This window comes from Hirundo rustica, chromosome 2, assembly GCF_015227805.2.
Source record: "Hirundo rustica isolate bHirRus1 chromosome 2, bHirRus1.pri.v3, whole genome shotgun sequence".
Taxonomy (NCBI): domain Eukaryota; kingdom Metazoa; phylum Chordata; class Aves; order Passeriformes; family Hirundinidae; genus Hirundo; species Hirundo rustica.
In genome coordinates, this window is record NC_053451.1 from 4956732 (window position 1) to 4976003 (window position 19272).

Sequence of the window (19272 nt, forward strand, 5' to 3'; positions counted from 1 at the left end):
TGTGCTCAGCCAGACCACTAGAAGCATCTCAGCCTTCACTGCTCCTGCTGTTTCTTTATATAGCTTTGTACTGTGATCTGCTTTATACAGTACTGATTTAAAGTTGTCATACCGGGTTTCTCATCTTGTGGGCTGTGTTTACTCATTGTGAAAACTGCTGCTTGAAGGCAAAACACTGCAAAATGTAATCTTGACAAGTATCTTGTTGCTCTTGTGGGGAGGACATAAATATTACTGCATTTAAGTTCAATTTTGGGAAATGTGTTTCAATCTCACCATTGCTTATTTCCCTTTTCCTGAGAAGTTTCATCTTGCATAAAAAGCTTCTGTGGAGCTTTATAACAGGTCCACACTCTCTTTTTTTAAATGATTTTTATAAAGGAGGGAAGGGAGAATATGGTGCAGCAAAGTAAGCCCAGAGAGTTGGGTTGGCTGTATTTTTGCAATACTGTTACTTCTATGTATTCTACCCCAGGCCTCCCTTCCTTAAGAAGAGCCTTGATGTACAGAGTGTCTTTTCATCACAATGCCAGGAAACTAGCAACACCCTTTCCTTTTATCTGACGCAGATTTCAGTTACTCCTCATTTTCTCAGTTTCTCACTGTGAGCTTGTATTTTGTGTGTCTTGGAGCTGTGCTCTGAGATGTATAATTTTCCTGAACCCTGTAATTAAGGGATTCTTTGGATTGAGGAACCAGTAGAGAATGGAAGGAAACTGAGCAGTAAGTGTTACTGGAATTCTTGATGTCAGATGAGAAACGTCAAGACTTCTGGTAGGCTTGTATGCAAGTAAATGTATGAGAAGCAAGGGCCAGAAGACTGACACGGAGGCAGAGGTGTGCGTAAGTCTGTATGGGGATTCCTGGGGTGGAGAATTCTGTTACCACCAGCTTTTGTCATGTATTTTCAGCTGAATGTGTCTGGATTGTTGTTAGGGTGTATTTTCAAGGGAAATAAAAGATGCTACACTAAGTGCTGCTAGTTCAGCTAGTGGCAGCTTTTGTCATTAGTCGTGAGTATTTCAGCAGCGCCCTTATTACTCCATCACTGAGATTTGGTCTTCGAGATCCAGTATAAAACTGGGACTCTGAATCTTGTCTAACATCTTTAGTCCTGAATAAAACAATCTCGTCTTGTTACGACCTATGTATTCTATTATCTGTTCAGTATTTGGTGTTTGTTTGAATTTGTGCACCTTGACTCAAACTGTTGTGTGTGTGTGTGTGCGCTGCTGAGTAGCATTCTGGGCTGTCCCCGTGTTTAGATAAATGTGCTGGAATTTGTTCCTCCAAGAAATAAACTTTGCCTGTCTGTAATCTTCAAGGTTGAGTGGTGCTACAGAAATACCCATACCTATTTGTTAATCCTCTCTTGCTGCTTATTTCCTTCCCTCTTCAGATTACACCCTTACAGTGGAGGCGGTGAAATTGAAGCCATTCTTTGTAGCAGGCCACACCTTTGAGATGACATGCAAAGTGTCCTCCAAAAACATCAAGACGCCGCGCTATTCCGTCCTCATCACAGCTGAGAAGCCCCTCGCGGATCAGTCGAATCCCAACGGAACCACTCGCATTATCTCCTTGAACCAGGACTCAGTGGTGCGGCTGGAGGACTGGACGGACCAGACCCGCGTGGATGGGGTGGTCCTGGAGAAGGTCCAGGAGAACGAGTTCCGCTACAGGATGTATCAGACCCAGATCTCTGACGCTGGGCTGTACCGCTGCGTGGTCACCGCCTGGTCTCCAGGCGGTGGTGGCATGTGGCGTGAAGCAGTGAATGGCTTGTCTAACCCTATCCAGATAGACTTCCAGACATCAGGTTGGTACAGAACCTGGCAGCCGTGTGCCTAAGCCAGAAAGGGAGGGAATTCTGGGACGTTTTCCCATTGATTTCCCTGTGTCTCAGAAATACCTACTCTTTGGAACAAATGGTATAATGGCTGAAAGCTGCGCTTGTCTTCTTTGGTGGTACTTGTGTCCTTTGTGCTATTGATTGTTTACAGAAAGATGTTTAATGAATTGGCTGTAATCGTAACCCCTGGGTTTTTCTCTACTAATGCAGCTTTTATGGTCCTGCAGGCTCAAAGCTGGTTCTCAGTATGGAGCAACTGCTGCTGCATTTGCCAGCTGTATCACTAAAATGTTAGCAGTGGCTGCTCTGGAAGAACATTAATATAAACTGGGTTTCTGTTCCAAAACAGACTCTATTAGCATAGCATTAAATTCCCTGAGCACACCTCACCGTTGATGTGATTGCAGAAAATGGTCAGGTCAGGGTAACATTTCAGCCGTATCGGTAAGTGTATCCTGCCACTGCAAGACCTTAGCGGTCCCTTGCTGCTCAGCTACAAAGCTCCACAAATTGGGATGAATTTCAGTACCCAGAAGGATATCCTGTTCCTCAATTGCTTACTGAAACCCTTACCTTGAGCTGTAACAAAGCTTGCCTGTTGAGACTTTTCTACAGAAATGTGCCTGTCCTAATACAATGTTGGGGGGAGGGAGAGACGGATGGCATTGATTTGGATCATCAGAGATGCACATTAACCCTGACTTCTGTCATGTTATATTGTTGGGAAGTGCAGTGGAAGCTGATTTTATAACACTGGTGCACGTATGAGTGAAGGGTTCCTCTCATGATTTGATAAACAAAGCTGGTGGGGTTTTGACCTGGGGAGGTTTTCATTCTCATATTCTGCTGGTAGTAACGGGCTGTAGCATATCTAGATGTGTCTGTGTCTACTAGGCAAGGGCAGCCTGACTTCTGGTTGCATCCACAAATGAGGTAATTATTCTAGATGGTGTGGTTCCTAAGATCTGAACTTGCTTACATGGCACTCTGGGAAAAGGACAAGGGCTGGTCATGGGACGACAGCCTGGCAATGAGGACATCACTTTGTAGGAAGCTTTGAGATGTTGCTTTGATCTAAGCTGGCCAGACAGAGGACATTGACTCAGCTTCTTTTGGTTTTAGGTAATTTCTCAAGATGGTTTAGTGGGCTGCAGTTTTAGCCTTATTGCTCTTCATATCTGGGTCAGACACAGTGGGAGAGTAGTATTTGCAAAGGGAGTGGTAAAAGAAGCCAGCAAGAATGAAATCAGCCCCAAACCCCACCCTTCTTCTCCAAGCTCTTATGTGGAGACTTTCCTGCGCAAAAGTGGTGATTGGTGCCTCTCCCAACATTGCTTCTCCTGTGTCACTTTGAACTCCCATCCAGAAAGTTTGTTGGGATGCTTTGATACCCAGTGTTCAGAGGGAAACCTGCGAGCAATGCGAGGGAGGGAAGCGTGCGTGTTGTAGTCTTGACTTCTTTTCTCTGTCAGCCTCTCCTCCCAGCCCCTTCACCCAGATAGGATTTCTGGAGCGTGGAGTGAAGAAAGGGAGGCAGCGTGTAGAAGTGCCCTGGGAATGTGTGAATTCCAGTAGCAGGGATGGTCCCGAAGCCCTGTCAGCCTTTCATTCTTTACAAGAGAATGAAGAAAGAAATGAGATCCCAGGCACAATTTGCTGGAGTGCTATTTCCCAAAATAATCTTGGCATGTAGCGAAATCTGTCTTGAAATAACCTGCAATTTTCTTTAATTGATGGATGAACTTTGTGTCCTTCAGTTGTTACTCAGATATCCCTGCTGGATATTCACCTCTGGGCATGATGAGAACATGTGATGAGCACAGTTAGAATGGACTAACTGTGGAGTTATTATTTGGGAAATCATCTGGAATTAAGTATACAAGACAGAAGATGTTTTGTGGGTGTGTTACTTTGGTTTTGTGTGCCGAAGCCTCCTGTCTTTGAGGCAAACTGAGTCAAGGAGCCAGAGGTAAATGGCAAAGTTGTGAAGCAGCTATGAAAGCACAGCTCAGATATCACACCCTCTCTTGCATCCTGTGGCACAAGCAGCTGTCAAACTTGTTCTTCAGAAAAAAGAAATTGGTGCCAGAATTTTCCTAATGGGCACGGTGAGAGGCGGAACTGCTGAGGGAGTTAGTTGTTTGTAGGCAGAATTTCCCCAAAATTGGTGGGAAGATACTAACAGTGCAGGAAAGGTGCAGGAAAAAAAAGGAAGAGTGTGCAGCTTTCCAGGTACCTGGGGAAAAAAAAAAAAAATGCTGAGGAGTACCAGTGTGCTAAATCCTGAGTTGTATGGAGGGTGGGGTGTGGTTTCTTATGAGTGTTTGTCCCTGATAGGTAAACCGTTAAGGAATCAGTTGCACTGATTTTTCAAAGTGTAACAGAAAGACAGCTTATCTATAATTGCTGGAGGGAATATAATACAGCAGTGTAATTTTGAAAAATTGGATGTATTCCAGTCTCCTCCGTACTTTGAAGTCTCTGGCTTGGGCAGCATTTTCAGCTTCCATCATGGCTGTTGGAGTGGGGAAGGGATCAATAAGGAAGCAGCATTTTCAGCAAAAGGAAGCCCTTAAAGGGTTTTACGTGAAGCTTTTAGTCCTAGAAGGAATTTCTTTCTCAGTTGTTTTTATTGATTCCCCTTTGATGGGGGATGGTGAGGCTTGCTGGGACTGGAAATCCTTCTCTCCAATTTGACTCTCTCCCAGATCTCTCCGAGCTGAGTGATGTTTCAAAGAGGGGTTTTTAAGCGTGCATACGCAGTGTGCTATGTGATCTCTCTGAGTGGCAGGAGCCTGTGAGCTTTTCATATGTGAGCTGGGGACTACACACGTGAAACTTCAGCGTTTCCTGCCACAATAGGCTTGAAATGTGGCAGTGCTCTGAAATGCTTTTCCATGAACATCTGTGGAAAATGTCTTGCTCAGATTCTTTCCATTCGAGGCAGAACTTGCTGGCTGCAAGCAGAGATCTCCGCTCTTCTTTCTCCACTTGCTGTTGCAGAGGGACGTATTTATTCAGTTTGCTTAATGATCTGAAATGTTAATGTAAAGGCATTTGTTTGAAACAACCTGAACTGAAAAAAAAAGGAAATGTGGATTTTATCCACTGGACCATATGAACTGGAAGCAAGAGTGGGGGAGTGTGGTGAGGAGGAGCCTACTAGGCCATTAGTTTTCAGATATTTGATCAATGGCAGATTGTTCTCTGCTGGATATATTTTAAGACCAGAGAGGATCTTGTGAATCTTCTGGGATGACCTCATGGATAACATGGATCACTAGACCAGTTTCATAAAACGAATGCCTTTTCTATGTCCAGCTGCTGCAAGCGAAATAAGCTTATCTGGGGGGGCAGGGGAAGCTGTCCCATATGAAGAATTCAATATTCCTCAGTGTTTTCTTTGTTTGTTTGTTTTCCCAGTGTCGGACAGAGAGGTTCTGCCATGTCTTTTTTAAAAGGTTGCTCAGTGAAGTGAGGAACAAGAGCAGCTGCCAGTGCCTGTCTTGAAATGTTCTCTTAATTTCATTGCACTGTTTCTACTCCAGTGCATCCTCTCTCCTCCCAAGCTATTGGTTGATGCACGTGTACAGAGCCTTTCTTTCAGCCTGGAACACGCCTGTCTTCTGTCCCTTGCTGTTCTTCTCAAGCCAGTGTATGAAGACGGCTTCATAAGCCCTGTTTTGGCATTTGTCCTTTAATTTTCAAACCCTTTCAACACAAACTGGGCAACCCAGGTTAGTGTTTAAAATGTCTTTGCCTGCTACACACTCTCAGGGATTTCCACAGAAGTGACTTATTTTCCTTTCCCTGGAAGGAAACGGGGAGAAGGAAGCTTTTAATCTCATGTTGAGAAGTGTGTTGTGAGAGAGAACCATTTGGAGCTTGTCTGTGCTCTGAGCTGTCTCTGCTCTGTGCCATTCAGCAGAGGTTAGAAAGTTCTGGAGAGGCAAAAATAAAAGAGAACTTGTAAGGGAAATATCTCAATGAAATCTTCAGCCCTGGATTACATCTGCATGTGAGCTCATTGCACAGCAATGTTTTATCATTCACTTTGGAAGAAGCCGAGACAAACCAAGAGCTGCTGAAATATGAGCTGAGTATTGATGTTGAACTTGCAATTAAAATGAAATGATGCCCTGCAATGACCCCGAGAGATATTCGGTTTCAAGAAGGGCGAATAGAAAGATTCTTTAAAGGAAAGAAAGCTTAATCACGGAAACGAATGAAAAGCAATGCAGCAGAAACTCTTTGGCAAGAAAGGCTGGTGTTTTCCAGCCACTGTTAATGGGCAGGAACGTGCTTAGTCATTGTGTGCCTTTGTGCCTGTGTGCATTAATTTGTAGCTGGAAGTAGAAACCACAGACTTAACTACTGAGGGCTTCTTCCAGTAACAGCCATTATGAGGCTTGGGGTAAACTTGTTAGGGAACAGCTTCATGAAGAAGCTGGGAAAGGGCAGGGGTCTGGAAAAGTGAAGGTGAAGAAACTGATTATCTGGAGAAAAGCAGGTCATGGAATTCTCAGCTGAAGAGTGGATGATTTGGTGCCAGGGCAGAGATGAGTAATATTTTGGACGATGCAGAACTCGTGGGTTGCATCAGTTGTTTCCCCTGTTGTGGTCTGTGGTGCTGTGTGCTTGGAAGCAGGGAAGCTGCATGCAGGAATTCCAGCCCCCCGTGGTCAGTAATGGACTGGGTACGGGCTTCCTGGGGGGAACAGTCTGCCCTAGGTCTCTGTTGTCATCAGATCACTTGACCTTTCTCTTCTCTACTTGGCTGGGAAATAAAGGTAGCTTGTGTCTTTGGGGAGACTATGCCTTATTTTTGCAGAGAAGTATAGCGTAAAATGATAAGCAAAGAAGACAAAACATCACCCAGGACCGTAGATAATTAGGACCTCTTCTGTTCCAGAACTGGATTTCAGCTGGCTCTTCGTTATTCTCTTTCATTTTCCCATTTTTCTTGCAGATTTAAAGTGGATTACTGAGCAGGGAAGGAAAGCAGGGAGAAAATGGGGTGACATCAGGTAAAGAGGGCTCAGAATTTGTCTCCAGTTTGTAAATCCTTGAGTAAATTAACTCAATCAACTCAAACTCCTTTTTTCCCCCCTGCAGCCCCTTCAGTGTGAATCTTATTGAGCACAAAGTAATAAACAAATCTTGGTTCAGCTTACAAACACTTTTCCCTTCCATTTTTATATGTAGAAGAATTAGCATAGCACTTTTTAGCTGAAAACTGTATCGCTATAGGGTCTGGCTCCTGGAGTTACCTTCCTGGTGACATGAAATCAACAGTTTGAGCATTGAGATCTGACGTAAAAGGGAATGTTCAGAGAAAAGTACACCAAACAAATCCTGATTCGGGAACCTGGTTTCTCTTCAAGCACTTCTGGATTTGTACTAGTAAACTTCTAGCCTCAATTTCTTCACTTTCTGTTTGAAGTTATGTAGTGTTTTTCAAGTGTTCAAGAGTCAAGAAACACTCTGAAAACTCTTTAACTTTCCTGATTGCAGATGCTTTTTAATATAAATTTGTTATTACTTTAATAAAGAAGAACATTTCTTTTAGGGATTTTATCTAAGCTTACATAAGGCCTTACTTATAGTGAGAAACAGATATTTTGGCTTATTTTAAATCAAAGGTCTCAGCAGAATATGGCAATTTATGATGCTCAGCTCTTAGAATTGGGAATGCTGCTTTGTTTTGTAAATCTCTGCTTTTTGCCTTCCAAATTATGTGAGGGAATAACACTTATCTTCAAATCTGAAGTAATTAAAATCCAGTTATTTCTCAGCTTTCAAGCTCATGAACAGCTTTTCAGCATTTAACTTTGCTTTGTTCTTGATGAGTTTTACAGGTCACGCTTGATCTGTCAGCCCTGCAATTGAAACTAAACTCTGGTTTGTTTATTCTCCCGAGTGACCAGCAGGTGCCAATAACAGTATTTCAAACTGTTAAGTGCAGGTGGCAAGATGGCCAAAGCCACATCATCCGTTGTCTGCAGAGTTCTGTTTTTCTGGGTGTTGCTGTAGCATGGACTCACATCTCACTGAAGGAGAGAGTTCCTGTCACCTCCCCAACCCTTCCACGGACGCCCGATGGTGCTGAGACCCTGAGCCATTGTCATCAGTGTCTGCTGGGAGCTGCCTGTTTTACCACGGGCCTGGACCTGTAACCTTGGCATTGAGATGTTTGGCCTTATTTTTGTGTGTGTGTGGTTTTTTGCTTGTTTTGTCTTGGAGGGCAAAAACTAGAGAAAAGTTCTTGGCTTTTGTGTTCCGAGCCTTGCTTGGTGTGGTCCGGATCCAGGGCCTCTTGAACACTGGGCAGGGGAATGGGGCACTCAGACAGCCTCCTGCCTTTTCAGGATTTTTAAGGAGGGGGAATAAATATCTGAAGGTGCTTTTTTCTGTCCTTTCCTGCCTGAGGGCAGCCTGAGGCCCGGGGTCATGGGCCGTGTGGGCAGAAGGCCTGAGATACACCCAAAGAAGACACATAACCCCAGGAAGCTGCAGCCACAAAGTTTTTGAGGCTGAACTGAGGAACTTTCACTGTAATTAATCTTGCTTAGGTTTAAAAAAACAATTAAATATTTTCTCTCTTCAGCTGAAGAGGGAAGAGCACAACCCCCAGCACATCTCTTGACTCTTTATTGATATCCAGTTCTAGCACAGGACAGTGATTTCTCCCTGGAGGCAGAGATGGTAATTTGCAAGAGATGTTACCTGCCAGGGAAATAACTAAAGGTAAGGAACTGTTTCTGCCTTACCAAGGGGAAGCGTGATCCTGAAATGCTAGTGCAGCTGATGCCTTGGAGCTTTCCAGCCTGGGAAGTTTTGCCTCTTTATGGGGGAGGCCTGGTGGAGAAGTGCTTGGTGACCCAGAGGAGTCACCAAGTGGAGGAGTGTGTTGGGAGTGCTGCATTTCCATGATCCACTGCCTTTCTTGGCCAAGTGACTGACCAAGCTCAGCTTTTACCCTTGTGACATCCAGCAGCCAGGAATGCTCTGACTCCGCTCCACATTAGTGGTTTCTTGGTTTGCCAGGGTTTGAAGGCAGTGTCTGTTCAATGCAGAAGGTACCAGGACTTTCAGCCTGGAAATAAAGCCTGAAAAATCCCGTGTGCCCTCTGTCTTTCCTTGTTTAACCTGCCGGGACAGGGTTAAGGTAGCCCATCCTTAGCCTGACGGAGTTGGAATCGAGCAGTTCATCTCTCTTGCTCAGCCCCTCCCAGCATCCAGCCTGTTCGCTGGAGTAGAGCATGTGCTGTATACCTGATGTGATGTCACCTCACTTGCTGCAGGATAGACTTAGGATAGGCTCTGAGTCATGGGCAGTATCAGGATTATTATGGTACTGTTCTGCCTTTGATCAGTGCAGCAGAGGGACTGCGCTGGGAATGCAGGGACGTTCCTAGCAGATTTTGACAGTCTCTTTCTTTCTTTTCTTTGACATTTCACACACAGCTTGAGACTTTTCTGCTTATAGTTGGCTGGAATGCCTTGGTCCATGCTGCCTTTAATCCCCTAGGACCTTGAGCTTCTGTCTGCCCAACTCCGAAAAAAAGGATGGAAAATGTCTTGATTTATCTGAGGACAAAGAATCAAATAGGCTGCAAGGGGAATATAGTTTGTTGTGTGTGTGTGAATGCCAGGAAACAAATTGAATTCACACAAAACCAGTTTAGATAGATGCTGAGGAAGCATTCAGATTAATCTCTGTTCATCTCCTAGGAAAAGGATCCCATCATGCTGAGCTGAAGTTAAGTCTGTGCTTGTGAAGTCACCACCTGAGCAGCTGATCTCAGTATTCTGTGTCTCTCGTTTCCTTAAATGTGTTCTAGGCTAAGCATGTAGGACTCTTGGTTGGTAATCCATGTATAACCTCTATTACATCTCTACCACCCTTTTATCCTTGTTTGTGGGGGGTAATTTGCTGTGTTAATTTTAAGAAAGAACTTCTTGTGTCCAAATGGGTGTCAAAGATTATAGGTCTGCATGCTACCATTGTGTACAAAAGTACAACTGCTTCTGGGGCAGAGGAAGATTGGGGGAGGGGGGATTTTGAAAGTTGGAGAAGTAATTATTGCATTATAATTGGAATTAATTTCTTAGCATGCTGTGTATTATCTGTTGACCAAAACAAGACAGGCCCTTGTCATCTTGAAAAGTTGCACCAAAAGTTGTAGCTCGAGCTTCATGATACATCCAAGTGTCTCTCTAGAAACCTCTGTTTGGGAATGATGTGGTAAGTGTGTGCCATGTGGTGAGCTATCAGTGTAGCTTTCCACAGAAACCTTTGAGAGGGCAAGACACAAGTGGGTTGTTTTGGAAGATTTCCTGAAGTGTTCTTCATTGAAAGCATTGTTTGCCACTGATCTTCAGTGTATTTGAAATGTAGGGTTCTTGTACTAAAGGAGTAGCAGGTGAGAGTGGAGGAGAGCAAATAAACAACTTTTCTTTCCTCCCAAGCCACCCTTCTCTGCTCGTTGTTGCTGCTGCTTCATCTCCTTCACCTTGATTAGTAGAGAAATCACAGAGGTATTTTGGTGCATTCTTCAGTTTCTGCCCTGTGAAATAGAAAGTATTAACAACGCCGGCATATCTGAGGAGTTGTGGTTTTGTTAGTTTTGCACTAGAGGTGCAGCTGTTGTCAAAATTCGGGGAAGTTTTGTTTTTTTAACCTATGTATGTCAGAAGTCTTTTAAAATATCACAGTGTTGTCATGGTATCTGAGTATTTCAAAACAGCCTAATGGTTTTCATTGATATCATCACCACTTTGCAGCTGAAGGAATTACTGTACCCTTGGGCTTTGAGACATCTACAGAAGAAGCTATCTGTGGCAGAGCCTGAAGGAAAACCCACAGAAAAGTATTATCAGATGCACTGTTTGTATTGTCTGTTCCAGTTCCTCTGTAGAGCCATTGGTATTGTTAAGATACTGTTTTGCTTTAACTTGAATTCCTGTTGACAGCCCCAACAAAAAGATCCATTCTGGATTAACCTGAAGATCTGAACTCCCATGCTCTTAAAGGAGTCACCAGTGGAAGACCAGCTCCTTTTGTGCTGGAGAGTAGAAGGCAGATTTGGGCAGCAAGGTCTGATGGTTTGGGTACATTGTATTAGTACAGGATTAAACGGCTAAAAATGGAAAACTACTTTACAAAAAACTCAAATGGCTGCTTATTTCTACTTCAGAGCTCTGTCTCCACAAACTAGGAGAGAATACTTCAAATATGTGCAGGAAAGGTGTTGGACAGTGAAGTAAAGCCGGTTATGAATTATTGTGGTTGCTCTCTTCTAGGTCCTGTGTTCAATGTCTCGGTGCATTCTGACAGCCCAACGATTTACCAGGGTGAGGTGGCAGACTTGCTGTGCATCGTCACAACGGAAGGAATGCCCCTTGAGCCAGGTATTTCAGCAAAATTATTTCACTTGTAACTCATTTGCCTTCAGAAGTTACAACCCTGTGCCCTTTGAATGAGGCTGGAGAGTTGAGAACCAATAATTCTGTAGAACTAGATAAAAACAGGACACTGTGCTTGCTTTTACATAGCATGATTTAAAGCAAGTTTTTTTTCATTTTTCCTCCTGAGGGGAGAGGGGAAAAAATGTTCTTACCACCAAATCCCCCTCTGCTGTCCCCACCAACTGACCCCACTGCAGGCTATCTCAACTTTCAACCATCAGATGGGCCATGAAAACTATTCCTATTCCCAATAAATGGAAAGGAGGTCTATTGGCTAAACCATTTAGAAGAAAATGGTCACCTGTAAAGAAATCTTAGACACCTGGCCAGTCAGCTTCTCACTTCAGAGTGAATTTAAGGCTTAAGGTAAATCTAAAAATCATAATAATTGACTGCTGCAGCCTAAATGTCAAAATGAATGTTCATTGCCTTCAGAGTTAAGCATCCTTTTTTATGTGAAAGAAATAAATACAGTACCTAGTTCTTGTGAGAATGGTAGCAGACACAAAAGCAAATTTTTATGGAGAGCTAAAAAGTTCAGAGAATTGCTCAAAACCTAGCTGCTTGCCAAGCATTGTCTGAGCTGCTTTTCATCAAAATGCTGTGAGAGTAACTCTCCCGCTTACACCCAAAATTTGAGTTTGGAGTGAGTTGAGTCACTGTATATAGTTTGTATATGAATATAAGCATCTCTTTAAAATATATGTACAAATGTATATGTAAATATAAATATCTGTGACTATATCTAAATATAAATTTGTCATGATTCATGCTAAACTTAAAAGCCTACCGGTAAACCACTACAAAAGAGGTGCTGTGAAGAAAATACTACTTATGATGTAGTAGCTGATGAGATGAAGTACCAGGCTTAGCAGAGGCCCATCGCTTTGAAATTACAAGATGTCTGTTCTACATTAAATCTGAGCATGGCAGGGAAGCAATTTGCTAGATTACAGTCGTGTGCTGCCTGTGAAAAAATGATAGAAGTCTGTAGATTGTATTATTGAAATGCTTGGTAGGGAGGAAAAGCTGAGTAAACTTTATTGCTGTCAAAAGAGTCCTAGCCTGGGATGTTGGGCACAGCAAGCAGCGATGCACGCCTGTGCATCTACCTCACCCTGTCCTGTGGCTTCTGCTCAGCAGGAAGCCCCTTCCACGTTGAGGTGTGCTCACGCTCTTACAGGTATTGTTGTGAGGCAGTACCCAGAGCAGCTGCCTTCCTTTCCAAAGCAATAATTGCTGACAGGGAGCAGCTGCTGCTTCTGCTGGTGTTTGACAGCCTAAATAAGCTTGGTGTTGCCTTGTGAAAGAGGCCTCAGCGTCCCTGACTCACTTAAAACTTGAAAACTGGAACACAGAAAGTTCCACCTGAATATGAGGAGGAACTTCTTTACTGTGAGAGCGACCACACACACTGGAACAGGTTGCCCAGAGATGTTGTGGAGGCTCCTTTTCTGGAGAGATTCAAAAGCCCTCTGGACAGAATCCTGTGTCATGTGCTGTAGGATAACTCTTGAGCAGAGAGGTTGGACCAGATGAGCCCCAGTGGTCCCTTCCAGCCTTACCCATGCTGTGGAAGGAGGCCACTTGGCAGCAGTGGGGCTCTCCTGTCAGTGCTTTGCAGTTGGGTTTGGGATGGGTTTGTGTGTATTTGGTACCTTGAGACTGGGAGGAACACAGACAGTATAAGGGTAATCAAAAGGGTTGAAGTAAAAAGGTGTTGTCTTTTGAGGAGCTGCTCATCAGCACGGTTAAGTTTTAACTTGTCAAGTTCAGAAGGGTTTGTGTGGAGATGATGCTGTTTCCAGGAGCCGTGGGCAACCAGAGCAGAGTATTAAATGTCAGCACTGTAATCTTAATCTGTTCCATAGCTGGGTAATGTCATCTTGGACATGGCAGACCTCTCTGGTGGTTTTCTGTCTTGTTTTTTTTTTCATGTTGGTGGTTTGTTTGGTTTTTCTTTTTTAGTCTGTACTGGAGCAGATGAGGCACAGACGAGTCAACCTAGAGTGGAGTAAAATGTGGCATTGTGGCAGGCTTTGAGGGGGCTTTTCAATCCACGCTCTGAGCCTCCAGTTGCAGGATGAGCAGGATTTGGGGCCTAACCAGTCATGCTGTGTGATGAAACATGGTCCTTGCTGGTCCTCTGGATGAGACTGGAAGAAGAGCTGCAGGGAACAGCTGGAATTTATGCAGGGTGTACAGACTTCCCTCATCCCACCTGCATTCTTGGCCTTGGGAGCTGGAGGGGGCTGATGGAGCGGGTTAGAGGAAGGGCTGAAAGGCTTACATGGTAGCAAACCGATGTAGTTCCTCACTGGTAACCTTATTCCTCTGTATTCCACCTCTGATCTGTCTTTATGCTGTGTCCGAATCACAATTTAATTCACAATTGGAATGGAGGACTTGCTTTTTAAATTAGTGCCAAGTGTTAGACTGTGAAAATAGCGGGGCTGTCTCATCCCACTGGGGACATGAGGCATGCTGTTAGGGAAAGCCTACATCTGGCATTTAGAGAAACAGGGCAAGAGTTATCAGTATCTTCTAGAAGAAAACAGATGACTGCAGTACAGACATGGTCATTCCATTTGGGAATGTGATGAGAAAGGAGAAAAGAGCAAAATGCATTTGACTCCCTTCTGAGGGGCGTGGTGGCTTTCAAGGCCATCTGTACTTCTCGTGTCAGACATGCTGCAGGGCTGTTGTGTGGGATCCCCTGTGAGCAGAGGAGCGGGATGTTTCATAAGATGTCCTGTTAAATGCACATCCTTTGACCACATGTGGTATGCCAGCCAGCTCTGCTCTTGTGCACATAGACACTCAACATTGCATGCATGTGGAGTAGTATGTATGCCTCCTGTAGAGCACTGGTGTCAGGTGCCACCTCTCCTCTCCCTCTTTGTATGCACAAATAGAAAAACAAAGTACTTCCAAGGAGCTGAAGAAAAGCTAAATGACCAGTTATCTTCGTCAGTGCCATTTGTTAGTTAGATTGATCCTTTTTTAATTTTTTTTTTTTTTCTAGAGGCATCACTTCTGGTTTGAATCCTTTTCTGGTGGAGGCAACTCACAATGCTTTCAGTGTGTATCCGCCCTGTGGGAAATTTTCAAAAGGGTAGAAAAGGTTTTGGTGTGACTGTTACATGCTTTAATTTCCTCTGCTTCTTGGAGACCCTGCTGAAATCGAGTGTGTGTTACTAAGCCCAGTACATGGCAGCAACTGCTCCATCTAAAGAAGTGCTGCTTTGGCTTGGCAGCTGTGGTCGGCGTTTTGAATTGATACGAGGGGAATATGTGTGTTTGTCAGTGGGGAATAGTAGTTCTTCTGTGCCCTGAAGATATAAAAGCTGCTTCTGATACTTCTGTTGAATACACATTTTCACAAATGATCTCTCTAGACTTCCCAGATCACCCATTCTTGGGCTGTGTGCTTAGGGATTTAAAAGTATTACTTACTGTGTCTGAAAGGAGATGTGGGGTTTTTTAATCTGCTCCAGACAGACCCAGTGGGCACTCTGGAGAGTTTAACAAAACCAGCTTGTTTACCCCTTATATGGCTTGAAGTGGTTTGCTCGGCTCACTAGGAAGCCCTATTCAACCTCATTTAAATGTAGTAAACAAAAAGGGTCTCAAAATTGTGATTCAACACTGCAACAGGATGCTGAGAGAGCTCCATTCTAAGCAGTGGAAGTGTATGGTTCCTAAGAAGCTGGTCTAGAAATAGGATTCCCTTTTTTGAGGAGTGATTGGTCAGGCAAGTAGCTAAGACCCAGACAGCTTAGCCCTGTGTGTCAAATGGAAATGTGCGTAAAGATGTGCTTTACATGTTGATGATCCTCACTGGCTGAGGAGGGGAGGAAGCACAGCACCACTGTTAACTCTGCTCACAGAGCTCTGAATGTCCAGCTCCCAGTGCTCTCTGTTCCTTTAGGGTTGCGTGTCCTGGTGGCACCGAGGTCCTTGATGCCCTTGTGGGCACTGGGATGTTACCCTTCACTGTGGAGCACCTTGGCCAGGTGTCCCACATTACTGACCGTGGCACAGAAAGAAACCTTTGCTGAGTGTGAGTGTGGTTCTTGAAGTGCAGTTTTTGTAGACTTGGGTCAAAAATTGAGAGTGACTCATCAACATTGATGCCAGGTGTGTGGAATGGTGCAGATGCCGAGTGTGTGACCTGTTTTGTGTCAGTGAATCTACATATTTATTAGCACTTGGTAGCTGCTAGGCATCTTCATCTCTGATATTTAGAGAGCACCTGATTTATGTCCTGGCTTTGCTAAATTTGCCTGTGTTTTTATTGCATGAAACCCAGAGATATATAGATATGAATCAGATGACTTTGCTGTATTAAGCTATTTCAAGGAGGATAGCGACAGAGTACTCGGAGCCAAATCCTCCCTCTGACTGTCTGTAGTGAGTCACTAATTGCAAACTGTATACTGGCTAATAAAATATGTTGGCATAATACTGTTGTCCCATGTTGTAATTACAGAAGATAGATTCAAATATTTCAAAATGACAGCAAGCGCCTGTACTCATGTGAATGGAAGGGAACCTCAAATTATCTGAGATGCAAAAGAAGGAATTCTTCAAAGCTGCCTGAGGATCTGAAGACTAGATTATTATTGTCTTTTAATATCTAAATTTATTGCCTAAACCCTTTCCAGCAAGGTCAGTGGTGTGTTAAGTATAATTTGATTTAGCCTGAGAGGTGCCCATATGCTCCTACAGCACCTGGAAACACGAGAGCAAGCGTCAGTCTTGGATCTCTGGAAGGAATTGGTCATTCCCAACGTGACTGCCTCTGGACCAGTGCTATTACCGTATTTGGCATAAACAGACAGCAGGGGTGAAGAGTGGTTTCTATAAACAGAGCTCTCTCCAGCAGAGGCCCTGTTTCCCATAGACACTTGGATGAGTGCGCAAAGCAGAGGTCGAAGTTTGCTCTCTTTGACTGAACATGTGTTTATGGTAATTTTTATTAACTTTGGTTTCAAGGGAAGTGATCCGAGTGCTTTGCCAAGTAACTGATAGTAGCATTTGTGTGATGGGAGGCAAGAGGGATTGCTCTGAGGGCTGCTGGTCCATGTGACCTATGCTGAACCCTGTGTAGGACTGGGACACTTGCTCCTGCTGTAGGGCTGCAAAGCAGGCCAGGTGCTCTCCCAAGGTTCTGTGCGTTGCCCAGAACACCAGGCTGTGGCAGGCAGGGCAGGAAACTGGCTGGTGTCCCAAAACAGTTTGGTCAGACACTGTCTCTGGTAGTAATGTGTGCTTTCTCATATTTTTGTCTTGTTTCTGTAGATGTGTGTAAAACCAGTGCACCTCAGGAAGGAGTTAAACTGGTTTGTTTGGGTTTTTTTCTGCAGTAAGGGGGAATGTCCCACATGGACGACTGATAATATACTTCAAGTAAAAGAGCTGAGGCTGTCCTTTTACTTCCCTTTACTTTAAAATATGGACATTCCCGTCTTTGCCAAAGTGCTAGCTTGCCTGATAGAGACTTAAAAGTCGTCTTCACTTAGATCTGTAAACAATTTCAGTACAACAGCAGGCTTAGGGCTTCAGTTACTCCATTAGCCTGGAGGCCAAATGTGAAAGTCTAAGAGAAAAGCAAACTCAGTTAGACAAAAGATCAGAGTTTTAAATTTCAGATTGCTACTACTGTATTTTTCAGGGCTCTCAATAATAGAAAATGGAGGTTTGATACATTGCCAAGAATCACTGGGGCTGCCTTAGGTGTGCACACACTGTACCAATACTCCAGACTCAGGACAGAAACAGTAACTTCTGTTTCCAGTTTGGGCCCATCAGTTTGGTCATGTGCCAGGAAGGAAGACCTGTGAGGAAACAAGTGAGCAGGCTTTCCTGTCTGTGCTGTAGGTCATGCCAGGTTTCAGACTCTGACAGGTGTTGCTGGGCTCCTGATAGCAAAGAATAGCGGTGATTTTTAAGGTAGATACTCAGCTACATCTGCCTAACAGGCTTAGGTCTGAGATCTGCTAATGAGATCAGCAGGACCTTGCATGAACACACAGCGAGCTCGATGTGCTGACAGACTCTGATTACCTGTCAGCTGTGTTAAAAGTGTAAGTTCCTGCAAATCCGTACTATGGACCGTGTCTTTGGGTGGTGAAACTCGTACAAGGCATCATGTCTGATGTGTCACAGTGACCCACAACTCTGGGGAAAATGTAGATGCAGCATGGTCAGGCTTTGCTCCTGAATGTTTTGTACTGTTGCAGGTAATTTTTTGTGCACTGTGCAGAATCTGTGTTCATTTAGGCAAACTCTAAATGCAAGGAAGGTATCCTCAGGACAGAGCCTTCTGATCTTGTGGTTGTGTAGGCCTTCATGATGACAGTGACTACAAATCACTCTCTGCTAGCAAATACCTAGCACTCCTACTCCTTCTGACTATAGGTGCAACATAACTGTAGAACTTCCTATGATACTAAGTAAAAACTTGGTAAAACCTTAGATCAGAGTTAAATACAAATTTCAGAATTGCAGGCAGAAAGGGAAGAAATCCCTTCTTGTGTCATCCCTGTGGTAAGTCACCCTTTCTGTACAACTCCATTCTTCCTGTCAGTGCATTTCATGGCAGTTCACTGCTTGAATCTTCCTAGAAAGGACATGTTCAGGGGACTCTCTCTTTTTCTTTCTGTTTTGTTTTATTTTTTTTTCCCCCTCTGCTGTCAGACCAGTGCTGGCTGTGCTGCTTACAGACTAACCTTTCTGCTGAGAAATGGCGCTATGAATGCTTTTCAGGACTCACCAGCATGCCTGAATTCTTTGTCCACAAACACAGATGATATGTCCTTCGATGTCTCCTGGTTTGCCGTGCGCTCCTTCGCGCTGGACAGAGAGCCCATCTTGCTGGCCTCGCTGGACCGGAGAGGGATTGTGACACAGAGCAGGAGGAATGGGAGCAGCGATCTCAGCCTGGAGAGGATCAGCCCCCTGGAATTCCGGCTCCGTGTGCACGGCTGCCAGGACCATGACTTTGGGAACCATTACTGCGTGGTGACCCCGTGGGTGCGCTCTGCCACGGGCGTGTGGCAGCGGGAGCCTGACATCAAAGCCAAACCCATCTTTCTGTCCGTGAAGATGGATGGTAAGAGACTGAAACATGTGTTCTCAATTTAGTTTTTAACACCTTATTATGTCTTTTTGTGGCAAACGCTCCCCGTAACTACTTTTAAAGGTGCCTCTGGTAATCTCATTAGATTTTGTCATCTTTTTTTATGGTTAGCAATTTCTGATTCGAGATTCTTCAGAGCAGAAGAATCTGTTCTGCCTAAACAGTTGATAGATACAAGACTGGAACATTTTCTTTCCTGATCACCTCTTGGTGTTGTTTTCCATTGCTGAGGCATCTGAGGGCAGAGTATTCTCTCCAAGTGTTAACCCTTCTGCTGCCTGCTGGAGGAGACCTTGGTTTGCAGATGGGGTGTGTGGGTTAGTCGCATTTGTCACAGTGTCAAAGCTGGGAAGAGAAAATCAGAGCTCTGACTCCTTCCTCCCTCTCTAATGACAAGACACGTTGCTCCCTGCACTTTATGCCTTTTCTGCTTTCCACCCAGAGTTGCAAGTGTTGCTAGACCTCGTGAGGAGGAGGAAGTTGCAGACTAGATGCTGCATTCAGCACGTAGCTAAGGAGGAAAATGAATACAGGAGGGGTTTTGAACTAGTTGCTTTCTTGATATTTCCAGGAGAGGTCATTTTTGGAAGTTTCATGAACTTGAAATGAACAAGAAGCTTTTGTTCTCCCCGCTGTGCTGATAAGTATTGTAACTGCACTTTTTAAACTCCTTTCAGTTCTTACTGCCTTTTAACTGAGCAGTAGGTACTTCAAAATCAATTTTTTTGTTTAAGCACCAGCTTTGAAGGTTGATTAGACAGGGTAAAGATATAGTAATTCTAATAATTCAAGGCATAAAGGAGTC

At 44.1% G+C, this 19272-nt stretch overlaps 1 protein-coding gene across 2 annotated transcripts in view; it reads left to right on the forward strand.

Annotated features, from left to right (window-relative positions):
* The window catches only part of PTGFRN (prostaglandin F2 receptor inhibitor), a 65666-nt gene that overhangs the window by 42476 nt on the left and 3918 nt on the right, over positions 1-19272 (forward strand). For both annotated transcript variants that reach the window (XM_040056121.2, XM_040056122.2), the window contains 3 exons: positions 1400-1819; positions 11159-11266; positions 18135-18440. In XM_040056121.2, the coding sequence (XP_039912055.1) occupies positions 1400-1819; positions 11159-11266; positions 18135-18440 (834 nt within the window). The remainder of the gene's footprint in view (positions 1-1399; positions 1820-11158; positions 11267-18134; positions 18441-19272) is intronic.